Genomic DNA, 24,608 nt, shown 5'->3' with positions numbered 1-24,608 from the left:
ACACACACACACACACACACACACACACACACACACACACACACACACACACACACACACACACCATGTATACACACAGATCATGCATATGTGCCAAAAATATTTTACAGAAATACATTTTTGTTCATACATGGTTACCGGTAGGAAATTACGTTCAGAAATTGTAACATGGCATAGCTCAGAGTCTTGTAAATACCATTGGTGTCTGGAGTAAATGTTACTGGGTTATCCATTTCACACACAGCCAACACAGCTAGAGACATGTCACACCAGCAGATGTAGCAATAAAAGCTTATAGGACACCCAGAGCTCACATAGACAGAGCCACAAACTACATTTACAACCATGTGGAAATAAACAAGAACATTTGTACTTTAAAAGTGTGCAGAATGTGGGCGAAAATTGATAGTTTTAATAAGTCTAGCTGTATGAGAACCCCATGGACACCGTCTGAATCATTAGCACAATTGTCTAATAGCCCAGCAGCACCCCAATAACTCACTATGCAGCTAACATCAAGGCCCTGTACACACGTAGCCTGGTGTTTGAAAAAACGAATATCCGCGCAAAAAAATATCGCCGTACATACATGTTCGGATAGAGAAAATGATCGTCTACATGAACCCGGTGATGTTCACCACAGAGCGTTGTAAAGAATATGCCCAACCCATAGGAGGCAGTGTAGTGCAAAGGTGAAACGTATATCAGCAAATCACAACCCTTCAAAGCAACCACAACTTCCTGTTAGTATTGAATCATGGCGCCTGGAGGTTCGTTTGTGTGGACAGACCGCGAGGTTGAACTACTATTAAATACCGTGTTGGAGTACAAAGTTAATAAAACTCAGGAAAATGTCGACTGGGAATCCTGTCAGAACAAGTATGTTGATATTTTAGCGCTTTTTTTAGAGCATTACCCAACGGAGTCCTCCGACGAGTTTCCCCATTCACATGCCGACATCACGCGCGGGAATTTAACAACAAAAATGAAAGCAGTCCGAGGTAAATATCGCCATGCTGTTGATACAGGACGCAGGAGTGGACACGGTCGAGTGGTTCTTCTGTACTTCGAACTGTGCGAACAAATCTGGGGTGGCTCTCCAGCTAGTACTACCATATCCTCCGGTATTGAAACAGCTGACCTGGATCATTCTCGGACCCTACCCTCACCATCCACATCTTCTTCCTCCACTACCATGGATGTAGCAGACACAGGGTCTGATAATGAAAGCAGTGTGGGTCCTACTTCAAAGGAGAGGAGAGACCTGCTTGATGTACGTATATTTTTCTGTCCATTCCTCATAAATAAAAGTACTTTTGCTGTAAATGTTCATCTGTTGGATGTACTATAATTCACGGAACAGGTTTGTTGAATTGTGTTGCTATTAAAAATACAGTTAAGGCAATATGTGTGTTAAAAATTATGCAAGAGTTGAGGTGTGTAGTGGAGGCTGGAATGTGATGTTTTTTATATTTTACTGTGTACGGGTTGCTGATTTATTTTTATTATTATTGCAAAAAAGAAATGACACCATCATGCTCTTACTCATCTCATATTATGTTAGGCCTACATATTCATTAGTTTGATGGGGTGGTGGGTACAAAATACACTTTAAGACATATAGCAAACATTGGATACGCTGTTATTACATATTGTTATGTAGAAGTGATGTGAAAAGTACAACATCAACATGATCCAGGTTTACTTTTTTATGTTTAATTGTGATGATTTTCATTTCTCTTTTGAAGGCAAAACTAAAAGGACACAGACACGACCGTCTGAGGAGAAAGCTGCCTGCTGAGACCCAGTGGCTGAATGCTCTTGAGGAAGACCAGCGTGTGAAAAAGAGACTGGTGGAAATCATTGAGACATCAGAACAAAAAGCATCCGAAAACTATTCAAAAATGTCCAATACACTGGAAAGACTTACCACATCGATTGTTGATGGGTTTTCTCTTCTGAAACAGGTCATTCATGCACCTGCACAACCACCACACTACATGCCATATGAGCCAAGAGGTCCGATGTATTCGCACACAATGGCCCACCATTCTGTCCACCAAAACTCAGCAAATTACCCATACCCAAACAACTCCACTTCTGACAGAACACGTCAAAACACAAGACCAGGAAACACTATGAACACTGAAGCTGTGTTCCACACACCTGCTGAAGCCACTGACCAATTTTCATTCAGTCAGGCCCTTTTTAATGACCAGTAGAGTACTGTTTTATACATCGAAACAAGTCTGGTACAGTTAAGTATATACAAGTTCCACTTTTGCACAAGGTTGCACACATGTCAGGTTGTTAATCACAGTGTTATTTACTCTGACAGTGTTTTTTTTCTGTTTGCTATCTTTTTATACATACTGTGAAAAGCTTAAAATGTAGCAATTGCACAATACTTTAACTATTTACATTTTTGTTACGTGAATCTTTATAAGAGTGGTGATCTAGTCCAGTCCTTGGGAGCTACTGCTACTTAGATGTATTTCTCCAAAACACCACTATCAAATACATACTGATGATTGAAATCAGCTATTTCATACTGGTTTGTTGAAGAAAATGCAGCTGAAATGTACCTGTGGTAGCTCCCAAGTTATGGACTTGGGCATCACTGATTTAAAAGTGTACAGTAACTGTGCTGCTTTTCTCCCATGTTTAAAAAGCTTTATCTGTTGTAGATCTGTTATAATCTGATCTGTTCATAAATGAAACACAAAATAAGAACATGTTAAGTGTGTTCGTTTGAATAAATTGACAAACATTTTAAAAGCAAGTTTCTTTATGTGAATTTTTGTGAATATGACATTTATCAGTTACAAATACAGTCATGTTCATCAGAAAGTATTGGCAGCACTATTTAATACACTACAGGTCCAATTTTAAGAGAGAAAAGTAAAATCATTTCACTTAAAAGTCTGTCTAATGAGCTACAAACTATTATATAATGTATCTAAATCCTGGGTGGTAGCTTTTCATGCATTAATAGAATGAAATGCAATAACATTGCACAAAACAATTTAAAAATTCTCTAACATACATGGTGCTAACTATAACGTTTTTTTATGAAAAAACAACGCAGTCTGCTAAATAGTTCACAGGTTTTTGTGTTTATGGATCCAGACACTGAGTGAGGACTCTCCTGACCCGCTTTCCTTCTGCTGCCAAGCTGTCTCCTCTGACCACTGGCTGTGTGTCCGGTTGATTGTTCCTGTCATGTTGAATAGCTTCAGTTATTCTGTTTTCATCCACAGTGTCTTTTGATGCCTCACAAAAATTGTGCAACACAAAACATGCATATATAACAAATGGAAGATCGTTCATATTGATGTCCATGGCTCTCCTCAGGGCTCCAAATCGGGCTTTTAGTCTTCCAAATGCACATTCAATCACCATTCTAGCTCGGCACAACGAAAGTCCAAAGTACTGCTCCTGAACATTGCTTCCTCCGTTAGCATATTCTTTCATCAGGTAAGGTAGAAGTGGGTATGCAGGGTCACCCAGTATGTAAATGGGTATAGCGTCTTCGTTCTCCACAATTTGTCTTGGACAGGGGGGAATCTTCATGTTTTTCAGATTTGTGTTTATTGTGGAGTTAGCAAAAACTCTGGCATCATGCACACTCCCTGGCCATTTCACAACTACATCAATAAAGCTGTACTTGTAATCACAGGTGGCTTGTATGTTAAGAGAAAACCTCCCCTTCCTATTTAGGTACTCTGTAGAATTAGCTGATGGCTGCTTTATCTCCACATGAGTCCCATCCACAGCTCCAAGGCACTGAGGGAGACCATAAGCCTGCTCAAATCCCTCAACAAGTGCACGCACAGCAGTCTCTGTTGTTGGCATTTTTATGTAAGATGGTCCCAAGTACACAGTTATAGCCTTACACACCTCTCTAATTATGTTTGAGACTACTTGTCTTGATAAGCCAAATGCATTGGCCGTTTTACGCAGTCTTCCCTCGTCAGCCAAATAATATAGCGTGCATGCAACTTTTTTGACCACACAGACTGGAGATCGCATTACAGTACTCTTCCCTTGAATGTAAGGAAGGAGTAACTCCGAGAGCGACAGTAATGACGACCGTGACATTCTGAAGTTCTCACGCCATTCCTGTGGGAGAACAATTTCCTTCTCAAAGTTTTCCCACCAGCCAGCAGTGCGTCCAGGTCTGATCCAAAACCGGCGACGGCGACGCTGAATGGCGGTATTGTGCCTCCGTATCGGTAGGGATAGTTGCTGTAAAAGAGCTGAACGCCAAACGCTTTTTCTCCTTTGTAATTCCATCTGTTGGAGCAGTTGTGCTTGTAAAAACAAGCAAGCAAAAATTGCCTGAACCAGCGTTACAATTAGTACTTCCCTAAACGCAGTCATTTTCCCTCCGAATGAATGGGCAAACAAAAACAATTGTCGCACATGTGACGTCAGCGCCGCGCTGCACCATCTGTCGCAGACATAATGCGCATATCTCCGGTTCCGAAAGTCCACACGCAAACCCGAAAGAGGAGATTTCTCAAATCTCCACTTTGGTCGGAGTTTTTGTTATTATTCGTTTATAGTTACATCAACCGGAGTTCACGTGTGGATGAAAGGCCACACCGCATGATAAACTATTCGGTTTTCCTGATATCCGGCTACGTGTGTACAGGGCCCAAGTCAGAGGCAGCCTTAAGGCTACTGTTAAACAATTCGAGTGAGCTGGGGGAATTAGACTTTTTAATGACATTTTCACATGACTCCACTGCTGTCATCTATCTTTCTTTTCTCAATTTGCAACTTAGTTTATTCTCATTCCGAACTATAATTTTTCCAATTGCACAGCTCTTTCAGAGTCTCATTTTATAAAAAAGCATGTTACCATGCAGCGATAAGAGCGATGAAGAAATCAGGAGAAGAAAGAGAAGCAGGAGAAATGTGGGTTAATGCTCATATCTTGTCAGCTCCATCTTTGATGTTGTTGCTCTTTACCATTTCTTGCCTTTTTTTTTTTTTTTTTACTTGAGCTATCAGTGACATCAAAGTGGGGCAAGTCTCCTGCGTACGTTGTGAGTGTGTTAGTATGTCTCTGCCCTCAGGGGTAGGTAGCTTAAATAGCAAATAAAGTAAACAGAGTGCGAGTTCAAGCCGTTTGCCAGAGACTGTAACAGCAATCTACACTTTGACGCGTTCTAGTCTCCTTTTTCTTTTCTCGTGATAACTGTGCTTTCTAATCATAGACACAGCATCTTAATGACTTCCGTTGCTCCTCAGCTCATCAGTACTAAAAGTGAGACACTTCTATCTTGTGTTTGACAGTTCAGACATGCAGATACACGTGTGCACAAAGACAAAGGTAGACGTATATATGAGGAACAGAAAAAAGTAGGGAAAAGTAATATGCTGCTGTGACCAAAAGGAACAAAACATGAAAGTAGAGTGGGTGGATGGATTGTAGGTGCGCATATATATATGCCTTCATCCTCATATCCTTCAAATCCATTCATTTTTTCCCTCTCTTATGTGGGTGGAAAGAGAAAATCCCAACCATTGAGGATACATAGCATCTGTAACAAGCTTCTGAGCTTATCAGTCAACCCTCAGTTAAACACGCATTCACAGAAATTACAAACATACTACATGAACATGGAGGCAAACACACAGGTTCCCTCATTGGATGTTCTGCTGTCAAATCAATAGGAACATTTAAATGGTAATGGCAGTGGGATGAGGGATTGAGTCTGGCACGCTGGCTGCCTGGCTAACTGACCGGCTGGTTGGCTGTGAAGAGGGCCTATACAGTCTAAAAAAACAGTATAATCTTTAGGAAAGAATAGGCTGCAAGGAGATTAGACACATACAGTTGTAATGCTGTGGCATGAACACACTTAGCTTATTTGCATGTAAAATTGTGGAGAGAGAGATATAACAGGAGGTTTGAAGAGAGAAACGAAATGAGGAGGAGTGGGACAAAAGTGTGTGTTTGTGTGTATAAGCATGCCTACATACATACGTGTATGCTTATGTCTGAGCATTTAAGAGAACTGCAGCAGCTGGCATTGGAAATCAACGTGAGGACGCTCAGATGTGCTTAAACCTGATAAGTCCCGATGAATAAACAGTGCATTGCGGCTGTTCTGTAAAGATACAGAGATGGTAAAGGAGGGCACACTTGCTATTGCCGAACTGAGGATAAATGTTGAGGCTTAGAGGTCCTGTAAAGCCATAGTTACTGTTGTGGATTTAGGAGGTATAGTTTGGATTCAAACTTAAGCCATAGTAGACATAAACAAATACACACACAAACATACAACAACAAATTATAACTATTAAAACTATTCTAGAATTGCGCTGCTCACGGTGGCTGCATGTTGGAGCAGCTCTGTTACTTTCATTCTGAGATTTTGCTTTTGGAAACTTTAATTCCTGTTTTTCTGGATGTAAATCAAATTTTTTGGATGGTGGTTTCCTCTTGTATCAGATGCTGTGCAGCTGGAAGGATTTTTACTGAATCTTTTTTAGTTTTGGACATTTGTTATGATGCGTAACCATGGCAACAAGGCAGTTTTCTACAACCAACAGCAGCTGATTAACATCTCAAAAGCTCAAATAATATCTCAACTACAACCCCAAATCTCAAATGAGTTGAAAAGGATGTTCTGTGGATGCATTCCCATCTACCTGCCAGCTGTGCTCGAGTGACTGACCACTCAGATCTTGGAACTAGCAGGAAACACGGCTCATGACAGTGGAAGGACAGGATCGTTCCTTGGCACCTACAATTGGCTGTCCACAGCGACGAGGAGCTCGGCAGACTGCTGGGAGGAGTGGCCATCGCTCTGGGAGGAGTTCTGCCCGGCATTCGGGCGGTCCTACAACCCGGGAGAACCGAGAGGCCAGCAGAGTCTGGGTGGACGGATCAGACGGCATCTGCAGCCAATTTCTTAGGATCCACTGTGGGATGGACCTTTACAAGAGATCCTTCCTGCCTACAGCCATCAGTATCTATAACATCTCTTAATGAAATGAGGATAACGAGCTACAGCAACAAATAATTTCCCTTTGGGATTAATAAAGTATTTTTGAATTAAAATAAAACAGAAAAAAATAGATAAAACCTAGTTTGAATGACCCCATTTAATCTTTATATAGGACAGATATTGATAATATGTATGCAATTTTCATGGATAGACTTACAGGTTACATAAGGGGGTGGGGGATATTAGACACCTTGAGCTTTTGAAATCATTGTCATTTTGAATGTGCACTGAACGCTTAGAAACTGAACGTGAAGCAGATACAGTATATTCGAAGTCTCTACCACAAAGTTTGATGCCATGGCTCCCTGCCAAGATGGTGGTCAGTTCCTTCTTGGTTGGAAGTGCTGTATATGATGCAATTCAAGAATTGGATAAACCAAGTTAGAGACCACACAAGTCACAAGCAGAACTGGTTTGTTCCACTTTGGAGTAAGCTGTTGGAGGAAGAATCAGTTTTGTTGTGCGTTTCCTTGACTGATGAAGCCTTCCGGATCGAAGGCGAAACGTTTCAGCACAAAAAAAAGAAACTGTCCAGATGACCTGACTGAAAAATGTTGGATTTTATACCTGGATTATCGAGCATGGACTTTGTTGTATAAACCAAGTTGTTGCTATAAAACCACTTACATGGACATGACAGGGCATAACACTCAGCACAGATAAGTACAGCACAAGATAAAATTGACAGATATTATTAGATCAAAGCTCTCCACTTTTTCATAGTGGGAACTGAAGTCAGAAGGACCTGGTTTATGGGAACTGCCATGTGGTATTTTTTTGTGACAATAGACAAAAAAAAGAAAAGAAAAAATGATGGGCTTTACCTCCCACCCAGGGGAGCAGATGAGGTGGGGAAAATGAGGGTGGAGGCAGATGTGGGTGCTTCACCTTTTTCCACCCAAATTGCTGATGATCGGTCAGGTGACTCTAATCTGAAACTTACCAATCACAGGCTCGCCCCTTTTCTGTGCCACCACTCCCCCCAACTAATTACAGCTATTAATATTATATTACCATTATAGACCAATTAACATTTAAAAATACAGTAGCAAAGACAGAACTATATGAATCAAGAAGTCAACATGAAAAAAAAAAAATTTTTGAGGTGTTTATTCTTATTTATTTATTTTTTCCAGAAGGTGTTTGTTTACTTGAAGGTGGCAAAATTTAAAACATATACTGGGACCATCCGTAGCATTTAATTTGCTTCTGAACTTCAGTTCTAAGACAGTGGTGGTACATTTTAAAGTACAAGGAAGCAAGATCACCAGCTTTTTAGACATAAATCAGACTAGCTATCTCAGTTCTTGAGAACACTTCTGCTCTGAATGTTTATTCAGTTCTAGTGGACTAAAGGTAGCTTCATAGTCCTAGAGAAGTGAAGAAATTTTGCTCTTGCTCATGTAGGTGTAACACTCTTTTATGAATGAACATTTTACACTATATGAGAAATTGCAGCACAGAACACTTAGGAAGCTTCCCCCACAAATCCCACAGTGCCAAAACAAGTTTCTTCCTACCAAGGTCACCATTATTCTATCCCTGTACAAGATTTTGCTTCCCATACTTCTACCAGACATTTTGGTATACAGATTGAGACAGTACACACAGTTTGGCATCTGCAAAGTTGTCACAAGGAGACTACTACAGTTTACGACATACAGTGCCCAATGACAAGCAAATGCGTCCACACAATGCCTGGCTGAGGCAAACTTCCTACCGGCCAGCACAACCACTAAGAGCTGCCTGTTTTTTTCTGTGCTATACTCTGTGCACAATAACTGTCTAATCACTTTTCATGAGTTTTTCACCATATGACTATCTTTATAATTTTTTTCTGGAACAGTTGTAAAGAAAGCTGCATTTTCCAACAGCCTTGGCCTTGAAGCAAAATTGCATTAATGCAGTTCACATGTGTTTCCACATAAACATGCAAACAGCAAAATTCTGGCGAATTACACAATAGTTGATGCATATATTCAGAACAAAAGGTTCTGCCTGGACCTTGTGTTAAAAAGGGGCTCATAGGAGAACAAAATTAGGTCATTTTTGTCACGCAATAACATCAACAAATAAGTTTTCTCATTTCTCGTATACAAACCGAATTCCAAAAAAGATGGAACACTAAACAAATTGTGAATAAAAACTGAATGCAATGATGTGGAGGTGCCAACATCTAATATTTTATTCAAAATAGAACACAAATCACAGATCAAAAGTTTAAACTGAGAGAATGTATCATTTTAAGGGAAAAATCTGTTGTTTCCTAATTTCTTGGCATCAACAAATCCCCAAAAAGTTGGGACAAGTCCATTTTTACCACTGTGTGGCATCCCCCTTTCTTCTTACAACACTCAACAGACGTCTGGGGACAGAGGAGACCAGTTTCTCAAGTTTAGAAATAGGAATGCTCTCCCATTCATGTCTAATACAGGCCTCTAACTTTTCAATCGTCTTGGGCCTTCTTTGTCGCACCTTCCTCTTTATGATGCGCCAAATGTTCTCTAAAGGTGAAAGATTTGGACTGCAGGCTGGCCATTTCAGTACCCGGATCCTTCTCCTACGTAGCCATGATGCTGTGATTGCTGCAGAATGTGGTCTGGCATTATCGTGTTGAAAAATGCAGGGTCTTCCCTGAAAGAGAGGACGTCTAGATGGGAGCATATGTTGTTATAGAACCTGAACATAGTTCTCTGCATTAATGGTGCCTTTCCAGACATGCAAGCTGCCCATGCCACAAGCGCTCATGCAACCCCATATCATCAGTGATGCGGGCTTCTGAACGGAGCGTTGATAACAACATGGGCTATCCTTGTCCTCTCTGGTCCGGATGACATGGCGTCCCAGTGTTCCATAAAGAACTTCAAATTGTGACTCATCTGACCACAGAACAGTCTTCCATTTTGCCACACTCCATTTTAAATGACCCCTGGCCCAGTGCAAACGTCTGAGCTTGTGGAGCTTGTTTAGAAATGGCTTCCTCTTTGCACTGTAGAGTTTCAGCTGGCAACGGCGGATGGCACGGTGGATTGTGTTCACTGACAATGCTTTCTGGAAGTATTCCTGAGCCTATTCTGTTATTTCCTTGACAGTGGCATTCCTGTTTGAGGTGCAGTGACGTTTAAGGGCCCAGAGATCATAAGCATCCAGTAGAGTTTTACGGCCTTGTCCCTTACGCACAGCAATTGTTCCAGATTCTCTGAATCTTTTGATGATGTTATGCACGGTTGATGATGATAACTTAAAAGTCTTTGCTATTTTACGCTGGGTAACACCATTCTGGTATTGCTGCACTATCTTTCTGCGCAACAATGGTGGAATTGGTGATCCTCTTACCATCTTGGCTTCTGAGAGACACTGACACTCTGAGAAGCTCTTTTTATACCCAATCATGTTGTCAATTGATCTAATTAGTGTTAATTGGTCTTCCAGCTGTTCCTTGTGTGCACAATTTCATTTTCCCAGCCACTTATTGCTACTTGTCCCAACTTTTTTGGGATTTGTTGACACTGTGAAATTTTGAATCAACATATGTTTCCTTTAAAATGTTACATTTACTCAGATTAAACTTCTGATCTGTCATCTATGTTATATTACGAATACAATATTGACATTTGCCATCTCCACATCATTGCATTCAGTTTTTATTCATAATTTGTTTAGTGTACCAACTTTTTTGGAATCCGGTTTGTAGTATGAACTAGGAATGTGCGATATATATGGTATACGGTAGAAACGATAGACATTTAGCCCCTGATAGAGATCTGTATTCTACAGGCTAATTGCAGTAATGCTGTGTCTGATGTAAAATTTGAGTCGTCAGATTTAACCGTTACGTGTTTTGAGTTGAACATTGCGTAAATGGTGTTAAAGTCCGTTTTCTTCTAGTGCTAAGTAGTGAAGCTAAAAGCTAACTATGGCCGGCTTGCCCTACGGTTGCCATAATCAGATGAATGCGCAAAATGTTGTGTTCTGTCGAAAGTTAAATAAGTGTTGGTCAGCTTTAGAGAGTGCATTTATGCTAATAAAAAGGGTTAAACCTACTCTCTGATCTGTGAAAAGAATGCTGTGTTGTGTATGATTTTATTGCGATATCCTCTCTGGTCAAAGCCACAGAGGAAACTGGTCACCATTTTGTGTCAGTTCTCCTTAACGCCCACTGGAGGGTTATAGAGTTGGAGGGTTAAGTGTTTTCAGTGTGCACTTTTTTATCTGTAAAATGCTGCTCTGTTGCTGTTCATTTCTTAAGTGAGAAAACTGGTATCTGTTAAGCGTTAACAACATATTTTATTTAAAACATATGGCTAAAACTACGTGTGATATATTTTGCAATGTTTTGCACTACAAGAATAGAAGCCTAATACTTGATTTGTTTTTAATTTAAAAACTGTCTGGACCTAGTAGTGGGATGTTCTTGATTGAGATTATCTTGTGGTATATCAAATTTCAAAATAAATGCTGGCAAAGGGACAACCTATGCTTTTTTTTTTCCATTATATATATATATATATATATATATATATATATATATATATATATATATATATATATATATATAGTTAGACGCCCATCACAATAGATAGTGATATGAATTGTATGCCATATCGCACATCCCTAGTACAATTCCAGAATGTGTTACAAGTTCAGAGTTAAAGGTTTACAAAGTGTTGTACTCTTGACCTCTTAAAATCTTGTCTTCTTGATGTCAACTCGCATCTCAACCTACAATATTTTTTTTTAATAATTTCCCTCTGGGATTAATAAAGTATTTTTGAATTGAATTAAATTTGAACAAGCATAACTGTTTCAAGACAGTCAGCGAAATTTACTTTTTAATGTTCAAAAACAACAAAGATGACAATACACATCTGATGCAGAAACAGAATAATGTATTCTCTGAGGAACTAGAAACACAGCTGGGGAAATGCACATCTAAACTGAGTTATTTTAGCTTTATGATACTCTGATCTGACTCCAGAGAAGTAACAGATGAATGAATGAAGCTTTTGAAAATGTATGTCTGCCTGAAAGCATTATTCAGAGACATGAGTTATTTAGTGATGTTACCCTTATTTGAGAACAGGTGGAGGAAAATAGCCATGAGTTAGCGAAAACAGCTGTAAAAAAAATTGCTACGTATAAAAGCTGATATATTGACAACAAAGCACCAATTTTATAACTTCCCTACTCTATGAAGTGTTTGAGACTTTATCCCATTAATTTTCCTCTCTCACTGCAATCTCCATCAAAACATCCATTATAGTCTTAACAAAAAGTGAAAAAATGAACAAAATAACTAGGTAAAATGTTTTCAAATCAAGTACTATAGTACAAATCCCTGGCAGCACAGGTGTCCCCAAACATTTTTATGGGTTTATACCAACTGATATCCACCTGGGGTAAACAAAGCCAGCAAAACGGCAAAATATCAAAAAACATATTTCCATGAATGGCCACTTGAGGATGGCTGTAAATGTGAGTTCATCCACATAACCCATGTTAAAATGCCCACCTTTCAAGAGGAAAATAAAAAGCATTATCTGTAGTTTAAATTCAGTCTATGCTTAATACAGCGTGACCTCATTTAGTCAAAAAGGTATTGGTATATATTTCAGGCAGTCTCAAGAGATTTTAGCCGAGTTTACACATCCTTTGACCTCATCTATAACTCTGAGAAATGACTAAACAACACAAAAAAGAACCCACATGTACACTGAATCACAATTTGTTAGCTTCGACACAGTGGGGCCTACAGAGGAAAGAGATAATGGGAAGTCAAAATGATAATATACTTAGATTAGTCTTTAAAATAGTTTTTCACTTTTCACTTATGATCATTTTCACCAATATAGCTTGTTATTAATCAAATATGCTAAAATTGTAGCAGTGAAGATGTAGTGGTAAAGTATAATGTTAAAGAACATGAAAAACTGCATTTTTAAAAATTAATATTTTCTGTAAAGTGTATGCATCGACTGACTAAAGGGTAAATTTAAAAGGTTGCTATTTCAGCCACAATGCTGACCTTTTAGTAACAGTCCAGCAATCAGACTGCAGTAAACAAGGGTGATAGAAAGGCAGGAGAGTGCCTTGGTTATTTGATTATCATGGATTTTTTTTCAAAAAATAAGTGGACTTTGCAAAAGACGAAATGACCTAATCAACACTGCACCATAATCCGTCATGTCTAGGTCTTGAAATTCAAATATATTACAGCTTTCATCTTCAACTGATTGGACTACAAACTTGTGAGGTTCTGTGCATGCGTTTGTGTACACACACACACACACACACACCCACACACACACACAAGCACACACACACACACAGTACTTCCATGCTGACTGGTACCTCATTAAAGGTGAGAAGTGAATGGAGTAGCCCTAAGTGAGAGGAAAAAAAAAAAAAAAAAAAAAAAAAAAAAAAATCACCAAAAAGTAAATGTATTCACACAGGCCCACACAGACCAAACGAGAACACAATCACACCTACAGAGAGGGAAAATTGATTTCATCAGAACACAGGGAGATCAAAAGGCTTATTATAATTGGTCTCTAAATGTGGCAGAGCTCACCAGCCCACTCTCCTAAGCACATACTGTACACTAGAGCACAGACATCACTGAACAGACAACCATGAATTCACCCATAACAGATGTGCTTGTGACTTATAGTAAGTGAATGAAACATGGAAAGGCATTGGTACCAGTGTAGAAGTTATGTAGCTATCACAATATGGCTTTCTGAGGGTTAAAGGTTCACTAGAAATCAGAAATGAGGACAACATACAACAACAAAGCACTGAAACAGCAACACAAAAAAAGAGAATGTGGATATGGCTGGAGAATTGGGGTATGAAAATGATCCTCCTATTATAAGGATTAATAACTATATATGCTCCTGGCTCTTTTTTTCTCCATGAATCGAATTAATCACCACCGCTCCCACTAGCTTACCCTTTTCCTCTGCTCACGTTTGCTTTTATTTCACCCACCTGCCCCTCCCGCTAAGTTTCTTTCACTCTCTCCCCCTCATGCTTTTGCTAATTGGGCTATCTGAGGTGCCAACTTCAAAAGGCACCTGCTATGAAACACAAAGTCTGCAAAAGTTAAAATTAAAAACAACAAATAAGACAGTCCAGGATGTATATATTAATGCTAAATAAATACTTCAAAAATTTTAACATTGTTGCTGTCCAGCCATACTTTTCAAAATGCAGCTTTGAATTCTGATTAACCAATATTATTCATCATTATAAAAGAAAAAAGTAAACACTAAAAGGTAGTAAACAAACCACTTCAAAGTGAGGAATTAAAAAAGTAGCTTAAAGCAGAAAAAGAGAGGGATAAGCTTGCTGCCTCAAATCTTTTATACTACACTAATCGCTTTATAGACTCTCAGCAAATCTAAACAACAAGGCTGTTTACAATTTCAAACAGCCACATAAACACAGAAAATGTCTGACTGTTCAATACTGCAGGATAAATTGGATAGTTGCAGTTATTTTAGATTTTATATGTATAAACATTACATGCTTATTCCTAATTAAACTTCAAACAGAAACCAAAAGCTAAAAGCTACCCAATAATTTGTATCAATTGAACCCCAAATCCAGAAATACATAAACTCACAACAGCATGCAGTCTTGAAGTATTTAGTCAGTAAATTATTTACAGATATAAATATACCTAGCACCCCAAATATAAACCTATATTAGAAATTATCAGTATTGCAACAATTGGCGCTTTGCCACTGTCTCAACTCTCTTTAGTTCTGCACGATATAGCACCAATTACGGGCTTCCCCACTGTCGGTATCTACCCCACTCAGCTTGGTTTATGGGACCACCTTGTTTGAGGTTCCAAGCAGGCTGCTCTGAGGTGCAGATTCTGACGTAAGTAGACAGCAGCCACTGATTGGCCAGCGGAGCTATGTTACTGAATGACCCGCCCAGCAATAACTGCAAACTACATCTGAAACCCCACTTCCTCATCGCATTGACGGACAGAACCACAAACACATTTAATGAGATATCCGAGATGATGGTGCAGCATGGCTACACCTGGACTTTTAAGTAGTGCCGTGATAAGTGCCTTGATTACAGGTCCCTCTTGTAAATGAGTCCTTGTGGCTCAATGAGGATAGCCTGCATCAATAAAGGTTGAACAGGCCAATAAAATTCAAGTCAGATTATAGGGCAATTAAGGAACACAATGGGCGGAGTGGCTCAAACACAAAAGACCAGTTACAATCCTGCCCACAGATCGGGGAAACAGGTCAGCCTTCACTGTAGTCCCAAATCACCTACACCTGAGAAGAACCGAGAAGAGGAGAACTGAGTGGAGCCTCACTTACCAATGGCAAAGTGGCAAATGAGTACTCACCTGCCCGGGAACAGGACGAGTGTAGTAAAGAGGTTACAAAGAAAGTCCACACAGGATAGAATTAGGGATGGGGCCGATCCGATCCAGAAACGGTATCGGGCTCCGATACCAGCATAATTTACGTATCAGATTTTTCTGATCCAAACTGCAGAGATTTCCGATCCGGGGTGCATGTCTCTGTGTCTCAAAGTAAAACTTCTCCACGTGATTCCCTGCCAGCTGCTCTGCAAGTTGACTTCAAACTATGGAATGGATTTCCTGAACGGAGGCGTGTCTCATACCCAGAGTAATAAGACTGGCCTCACATTCAAGAAATCCATTTCATAGTTTACAGCCAGCTAAAATGTGCAGCGGCACTGTGGCTAACGGCTAACCAACTTTTCATTGAAACATGGCCACTGTGTGGAAGTATTTTAAAGTAGAAACACCACAAAGCAAGACAGCAACATGCAATTTTTGCAGAGCCATAGCACCACATAAAATCGTGGTCAAGTTAGTTTTACGTTGGACATTCGAGCTCCCGGGCTTCAGCTGATGTTCTCGTACAGTCCGAATAAGGCAGACTGATTTCGGTCAGCCGCGCTCAGTCTGTTCGTCTCGAAGGAGGGGCAGACTGAGCGCGGCTGACCGAAATCAGACTGCCTTCTCCAGACTGAACAAGAAGGAAAACACCGCTGAAGCCCCGGAGCTCGAATGTTTACCGTGAAGTTGCTAAACTTCATCGTAATTAATGACCAACAGTTGTAGAACCATCAGTTGTAGAAAACAAAGGATTTCGCAGCTCGATACTTGCAGCCAAGATATAGTTGACCCTCCAGGAGATATTTATCAGTACAACAGTAGACAATCATAAAAAGCACATGAATTGAAAAATACAAGCAAATTATATATATATATTTAAAAAATAAAAAATAAAAAAACAGCTACATTATAAAGTGATGTAAAATACTAAAAACAAGAACATGTCTGTGTTGGTTTATTCCATGAACTTAGCAGATGATTTAATCACTTTAATATCCACTTTAAAGCTAGGGATAAAAAAAAAAAAAAAAAACATGTTTTGTGTTAGCAAGATTAAATTTTAACTTTGAAACTTATCCAACATTAATAAAACTTACTTGCCTTTTTGGACATGCATATATTTGTACAAATTGTACTCGTCTATAGAGAGGAGATTATTACAGCCTCATATAAAATCAATAATGATGATGATATCGGAACGGTATCGGCCGATATTCAGATTTAGGTATCGAGATCGGAAGTAAAAAATTGTGGATCGTGCATCCCTAGATATAATGGATGAAGAAAAGTTTCAGGAGTTATTTGTGAGCAAAGGTCAAAGAAAAAGTTTACAAAACAGTGGGGAGACCAGCTATGTTGTATGGTTTAGAGACAACTGCATTGACAAAAAGACAGGAGATGAAATTGGAAGTGGCAGAGCTGAAGATGTTCAGGTTCTCCTTGGGAGTGACAACTGGGGTCAACATAAGCAGTTTCCGGTGGTCCGAGACAACTTATTTTCATCTTGGTCAACCAGATTTCGCCTCCAAGATGTCCGGTGGACAACCAAGTAAAATGGACATTGTTTAAAGTTCCCTGTTGCAGCGACGGATTTCAGTCATATGTAAAAAATAAATAAATGAAGGGGGGGGGGGGGGGGGGGGCGTTTTGTTGTGGTTTTTAAAGCATGGCTGTAATGGTTTTAATGATACGGGGATTAAACCACTGCTGCTTTCAACAAATAAAGAGAACCAGAGCCACAGTTTTACACAATCAGAGCAAAACAATGCAAGTTGTGCAGTCTGATACACAACAGGTGTGTGCAGTGTTCCCATCTTAGAGACAGACTGCAGGTGAGAGCACCAATCAGTGTTTCCTGTATTATTTTCCAAGGAGGACCCCGTGCTACCCCAACCTAAGGTGTTGACGTAATAAATTAGTAAACGTCTACTAAATGTACGTTTGCAAATGACCAATTCACTGCAGCCAGGGAGAATACCAGAATGATAAACCATCGCAACCAACCCCATCCTCATTGTGCCCTGACCTTCCTGGGACTTTTGCATCTAAAGTCTATTTTTGTATTAAATGCTAATGTGTACAGAGCATCATCATTATCATACAGACATATACAGCTTGTACAAGTGACTAAACTTCTGGTCTTCAAAGGAGATAAGAGTAGCCGCAGGAGCATGCTCAGCCTGTTTGTCTCTCTCACAGTGAGGAGGCTGCATCAGCCGTTTTTGTTCATATAACAATATTAACACAAAGATAACATTTATATGCCCCAGATTATAGCAAAGATATTCATCTCCATTTAACTTTACATTTCCCCCAAACTCACAAAGTTTTCCCTGTGAGAAAGTTGGTGCCAGACATTTGTAGTTTATCATATTTATCTGTAAAATTCAATTCTACACAGTATTTTAACAATAAAGTGTTGTGGCTGTTTGGATGTGCTAAACTTGATTATATTTAGAATCATACTGAGTGGTAACTGTACTGTGATGAATGCAATTTAATAAATGATCAAATATGAAAAATAAATAGTAATAAAAGACGTACATGAGTTGAAATTCTGTAAATATAATCCCTTTCAATTAAATAATCATTATAGGGGAGTAATTCATCAGTCTGGCAAATAAATAAAAATAATAATTTATACTCTGCTAAGGACATCATGTGCTATGTGTTTTATATATCTGACAACCCCTCAATTGAAAACACTGAAATGACATGAAAGTAAAGGACAGAACAGTTGTTAAAATCCCCTCGCTTCCTTCAGAATGATGTTGGTCTTGATGGTGCAGGTTAGTCTTTTTATAACTAACACTTCATTAGAGAGCATTATACTGTGTACTTTTACTAAGGTCATGTAAACAGTATACTCCTCTTTGTGGGAAAACCTTTGAGAAGTGACCTGTATACAGAAAAAAACTCTTTAATGTATTATTGTGGTATTGTGGTGATTGCTTGGGTAACATCTAGGTGTAGAAAAACTTCAGTCAAAATATTTATTTCTGCTTTAATCCCTGCCTTAAATATTCTGCGAGTGCCTCTCTTGTCAAGTCTGATGTCAAGGAAGAGAACGGGAAAATTCCACTTGAGCAGCTCCTGAAAGAGTCTGCCACTCGGTAGCATGGAAATTCCAAGCAGTCCACAAGATGGTTAACTGAGAATATTTTTTAGATACTAAACTTTGTATATAGTGAAATATGATTATTAAATAAAACTGTTCTTGAGATTTATTTTGCCTTCTTTATTGTAAAGGATTTTTTTTTGGTTTTGGATAACCAAATATTTCGGCAAACAACCAGATTCTGTCAAGAGGTTGTTCACTGGACAACCTGGAAAATGTCCTTATGTCAACATCTGGACAAGAATGGATAAGATTAGGAATAAGATCGTCAGAGGTACAGCCCAGTTTGACATCTGGAAGATGAAGTTAGAGGCTAGACTGAGATGGTTTGGACCTGTCCAGAGGAAGAACAATGGGTATAGTGGTTAAAGGATGTTAGAAATACAGCAGTCAGGAAAAAGACAAAGAGGAAGGCCAAAGAGGACATATATGGATACAGCTGAGAGGACAGAGTGGGGTGGAGGAGGTTGACTCACTGTGTCAGACCCTGAAAAGGGAAAAGTTGAAGGAAGCAGCAGCAACAATGGGAACTCCATACAGGGTACATATTGTGTGCATTTGTGTCACATCTTTAAACTCAGAACTACTTCAAAAAGACAAACATCTGATTTCCAATGTACATCATTTTGTTTTAAATTTACATTCCTGTAATTTACAGCAAAACTTTACTATGAATATTGGACCCAACTGAACAAGCTACTTGTAGACGACCTTAAGTAGTTTGATGAAAACAAAATATTTTTCAAGTTAAATAAATAGGAACACACAAGGTTTTTCATTAAAGAAAGTTCAAGTCATGGTATATTCTTGTCAGTCAAAACCCAATGAAAAATGTTTTACCATACAGACTCATCACTGACGACTTCATTTTCTTTCAAGCCAGAGAATGAGTTTCTCCCACTAACATGTACCAGTACTTAAAACATTCAGCTGCTGGGTAACATATGAAGATGAGGGAAAAGGATCAAGGTGGATCAATGGTGATACTGGATAGTTTCTGGAAAGGACTGGAGGAATGTCCAGGAGGTGAGGAGTAGGAAAAGGCTAGAGAGCTCAGGAAGAATGTATAAGGCCTTGGAAAGTGTGATGGAAAATGAAGGGCAAGGGGTATAGTTACATGAGCAGACCTGGTTGAATTGAGCCTCTATGAATGTGTTGTTACAAACAAGCACTTTCTACAGAAACACACTGGAGTTTAAATATTTAATAAAAACTCCAGTGTGCAAAAAAAGCCTGATGCATACACAACAGTTGTATAAAATTCTATATATTCATTCACAACAACAACAAAATCTGACAATATAAAGGTGCACAAAATAAATCAACACACACACATTCACCTTCTACCCACTCAAGCCCACCCCACCCCACCTTAATCCACACACAGACAGGTGTGGGGCTATGAAAAGGCCACGGTGTCTTTATATACAGCGCTCAGAAAAGGTTATTAGACATCATAGAGAACAGGCGGCTGTCTCTGCCAATAAAAAGAGGATTCATGGGTGCATGGGCCAAAAGGAGTATGGGGAGGGATGTCAAATTATGGAGTAGCAGGCAGACACTGGGATTTGATATACAGGTGAATGCAGATGGGACAGCTGCCAACCCTGACATTTAACAGACATCAAAAGCTAGCTTAAGCTATGTGTGCCTGTTTATGTATATGACCTGAAAAGGACAGCACGCGCGCGCGTGTGTGTGTGTGTGTCTGTGTGTGTGTCTGTGTGTGTGGTGTACAGAGACTGAAGGTCAGATGAAATCACACACACCCAAACACAGTGTCTGGAAGTTCCCGCTGTCCTAAATATAATTTGAATATGGAGGAGTTGGAGCAGAAGGCTCAGTGACACTGGGACAAGGTGATCGGAGTGGACAGGTTTGTGTGTGTGTGTTTGTCAGTCTGTGTGTACATCCATGTGTCAGCGCTTTGTGCCACGACAGCTGGTGGCTAGTCAAAGAACATCAGTGACCTTCTTCTTATCCCTTCCTACACCATCTTCTCTTTTGTCTGTCTCCCACAACATTCCCAAGCCCCAATCTATCTCGCCCGCTGATGAGTGTTCTGTCTCTGCACATTGAGATGAATAACTGCCAGGTGTGAGTGGATTATTCATGAACTTGTGTGAAATTCTGTTCTGTCACTCTCTCTGAATGATGTAAATGCGTAGTGTTTGTTTCAAGGCGACAAAAACGAGGACTGCGGATATTGTGTCAAAAATAGAAAAACTAGCAATATTCTTACCTTTGCTGCCTGAAGGATGTGAAGAAAAGAGTTGAAACAGGCATCCAGAAAAGAGGGTAGAAATGCAAAAGAGCCATAGAAAGTGTCATTATTGTGAAATGCAATTTAAAAAAAAAAAAAGACACTGCAATACATAAGCTACGCACTTACTCTTTGTTTGAGAGGAAAACGTAAAGGTGAGTTTAGCAAAGAGTTCATTGTTTTGAAACTTGTCCTCATTGGCTTTGATCCAGAAACTGTTCTCATTGAGATCCTCTGGTTCAATCTAAGACAGATAAAGGTCAGTATGCACAGAAAGGGGGAGGCAGAGGGGGACAAAATGAAGAGTGAAGTGAATCACATCTTTTATATAATTGTTTCATCAAACAGACTCAGTTGTTCCAAAATGGTTATCTGTGCACCTGGCAAACAATGAGAAGCAGAAAAAGAAGTCAATAGAACAAAAGAAACTGGCAGAGGTATGATGAGAGTGGAAGATGATGAAGGAAGAACACAAAGAGGAAGATGCATGTAGTCATTTGCTCTAATTGTTGCACACTTTTGCCACCAAGAAACTTGAGCTCAATTTTGAGAAAAATATATTTTTCTCCCTTCTTTACTCTTTTCTTTACCCCTTATTTGTATGCACCCATATAAGTTACAATTAACGTTCCATATTGTTGTTCCCGCTTTCTGAATGTTCTCATCAAGGGGAAAGAATGAGAGAAAAGAAAACCCAGAACAAGTGAGAAAGCAGTGGTAGAAAATTTATAGATATCAGGCCTTTCATTGTGGACAAAGCCTCGGGGATGGGTGTAGGATAGAAAAGACAGAGTAAGGAAAAGAAATGTGATCTGGGAATGAGCTCCCCCCCCCAAAAAAAAAGCAAGAGTGCATGCAAAAAAAGGATGAGGCCAAAGCTGAAAAAAAAAGTTAATTTAAATTACAAAAGAATACCATCCTTTCTAGCAGCAATTTAATTATCTTTCAGTGGTGCAGCTAAAAGAAGAAGGCTTATTAAACCGCAATTTCTGTGACATCCTCGTCAAACCCTCGCACCATCCCAACAAAGAGCGAGCGAGAGAGGTAGAAGCTAAATGCTGATGAAGTCTGCTTTAGCCATTAAACAGTAGCTTTAGGCTAAAGAAAGACAGAAGGGCGTTTTGATGTTTTAACCATCACAGATGAGAAGGCGTAGAAGAACATGAAGCACATAGTCATGAGATACACGTATGCATGCAAGTCACTTTAGGTAAAAATCTCACGGTCAAAGCTTGGTTTCTCAATTCTCTCAAACTGATGTACAGATAAAAACACGCTGAGCTCTTTCAGATCGCCTTGGCACAATAAAATGAGAAAATTAAGTTTACAAAGGCAGCCAGAGTGATAAAGCAGCTAATAACAAACTCATTCCATAACTTAAATGACTTTTGTTTTCGAGGCAGATTACACCCAAGTCTAACAGTTAAACATCTGAGTCACAAGGGCCATTTTTAACGTCAGGTGATCATTTTCATATTTGTTCATCATCTGCATCAGGCCTCACCTTGCTCCAGTTTGCTTTCTTCATTGGGACCTCAGGCTTGTAGTCCTTTTTAGGTTGGAGTCCAAACGGTAGTGCAGGTGGTGCAGGGGCAATCCAAACGCCCATTGGTGGAGGTGGGGGTATACCTGGGCCAGGTGGTGGAGGAGGAATACCTGGAACACCAGGCGGAGGTGGTGGCGGTGGAGGTCCCATACCTGGCAAGGGTGGGGGTGGTGGTGGTCCTGGCATGCCAGGAAGAGGTGGGGGTGGGGGAGGGCCTGGCATGCCAGGTAAAGGAGGTGGAGGAGGAGGGGGAGGAACACCGGTTTGACCTGGTAAAGGAGGAGGGGGTGGAGGCTGGGGAAAAGGTAATGACCCCATGCCAGGTAAGGGTGGGGGTGGGGGTGGAGGGGGCATACCTGCATTCTGACCAGGCAAGGGAGGGGCAGGCGGTGGAGGGGGAAAACCAGGCGTTGGCACAGGAACAGTAACTGTAACAACTTTAGTTTTGGCCTCCTCCAGATCTTTTGAGAGCTTTTCAATCTGCAGGAAAACAAAGTTATAATTCTGTCATTAACACTATTTAACCATTAAGTTAGGTTGTATAAAATGTATGTATTTAATGTATATATGCATTTACTTGTAATTATTTTTATTTTAATAAAACTATGTAAATAAGGAGCACATAAACAAGCATGTTGACAGTTATTTGGTTTTAAATCTGTGACAGTTTTATTGTGCACTCAGGACAGAATGTACACAATTTTGTGATGAGCTTCTATTCAAACCGTTTTTAATTCAATCTACCAGATGGACAGAGACTGTTATTTTCATTGATCTGAATAAGTCTGAACCATCTGATGAACTTTCTTTCTTGAATTAATCAAGCAGAAAAGACAATTCTTTATAATCATTACTGTCTTACAAATGTTTTGATAATCAAATTGTGTTAGTTCACTCAATGCTTTACAGGTTGAAAAGAACTACTAATTTTTATTTTACATAAACAGTAAGTAATGATTTTTGTTCCTCATTCAGAGAAGAAATCACCTGAATATGCCTTTCTTGATTTTATGTCTGAAATGAGCAAGCTGTCGTAAGTATGTTAAAGGTTGGTTTTCGGTCAACTAAAATGTTTACCGAGAAAAATGTCATGTTTTACTATTTGAAAAGATTACAAAGTGTGAGACTCCACGAAGTCTGCTGTTGCTGAAATAATCTTTTCTGTATGTTGTAAACAATCCTTGACTTATGATAACATCTTACGTCACAAATCCACTCCTCTTTCTGGTCCTTCCACGAATCAGAAAGCTCTAAATTGAACAGGAAGTCGACCCAAATAAAATGTGGCAACTTCTCAGTTCAAGTAGGAGAAGATTCGAAAAGAGAAGGAATAGAGAATTATGGATTCCAGAATTCCAAGAGAATGAGAGTTCTGAGAGATGTTGGAATGAGAGCTGACAACAGGTCCGATAGTCCAACAGAATGAGCAGATTGAGAGTGCAGCCGGTTATGAAGAGTTTGGAGTTATGAAGAACCAGGAACGTTTGGGATTATAATTCTGTTTTGAGCTAATCAACGCACGACTTTCTGAAGGTTTGGTAGCTCTCGACGGAGACGCTGAAACGAGTCAGAAAGGAACTACATCCAGCGCTGATTCATCGTCAACAGGTAGATGGTTCTATTTTGACCAAGTGTACCGTGAGAAGCTGAGGATCTGACGAAGCGTGCAATTTCTGGTTAAACAGATTAAACTTCCCTCACACAGTTCTCTGTAAGATAATCTCCTTTCACTCTAAAACCCACCTCTCTCTCATAAATCAGTACAGATATTTTAGAAATATCTTAAGCAAAGTCCTCAAATCACCGCCGAGTGATTTGAAGTTCATTTTCTGTGAAACTGTCTGTTATTATTTTCATATTTTGCCAAATTAATGTAAATGTTTGATGTTAAACTTTGATTTTGAAAATAAATGATTCCATTCATTTGATGGGTCAAAGATAAATAACGTCTCTCGTTCACATTTCTGTTAAATTCAATGCACGACATTTACAGTCAGAAAAATGAAGAACTCGTGAAAAGTATGCATAAATATATATCCATATATTTGTCATACAACAAGTGACACGTACCTCACGTGTCTCACTACAATAATGATTCAACACATTTTTTTATTTTATTTTAATCATAATATTGGGATTAAATTTTAAATATAATGTCAGTTTGTTTAAAATTAAGTGTTTTTAAACAGATTGTGGAGAACATTATTGACAATTCCCTATGAGCAGCTTGTTTAACGACATGTAGGCAGTTC

General features: G+C 39.4%; 2 protein-coding genes across 2 annotated transcripts in view; one reads left to right on the top strand and one right to left on the bottom strand.

Moving 5' to 3' along the window:
* Positions 1-24,608, bottom strand: part of LOC119408460 (protein diaphanous homolog 1) — a 133,947-nt gene that overhangs the window by 61,843 nt on the left and 47,496 nt on the right. The window contains exons 16-18 of the mRNA XM_037675286.1: positions 22,315-22,836; positions 20,940-21,054; positions 20,790-20,798 (exon numbers count right to left, since the gene is read on the bottom strand). Of these exons, the coding sequence (XP_037531214.1) occupies positions 20,790-20,798; positions 20,940-21,054; positions 22,315-22,836 (646 nt within the window). The remainder of the gene's footprint in view (positions 1-20,789; positions 20,799-20,939; positions 21,055-22,314; positions 22,837-24,608) is intronic.
* Positions 544-2,300, top strand: LOC119408459. Its single transcript, XM_037675285.1, has 2 exons — positions 544-1,273; positions 1,749-2,300. Exons 1-2 carry the CDS (start codon positions 758-760, stop codon positions 2,220-2,222), a joined length of 990 nt encoding a protein of 329 aa, XP_037531213.1. The 5' UTR covers positions 544-757; the 3' UTR covers positions 2,223-2,300.

The sequence above is a fragment of the Nematolebias whitei genome, chromosome 4 (assembly GCF_014905685.2).
Source record: "Nematolebias whitei isolate Nwh7 chromosome 4, NemWhi1, whole genome shotgun sequence".
NCBI lineage: Eukaryota > Metazoa > Chordata > Actinopteri > Cyprinodontiformes > Rivulidae > Nematolebias > Nematolebias whitei.
This window is presented reverse-complemented; position numbering and strand designations above follow the sequence as displayed.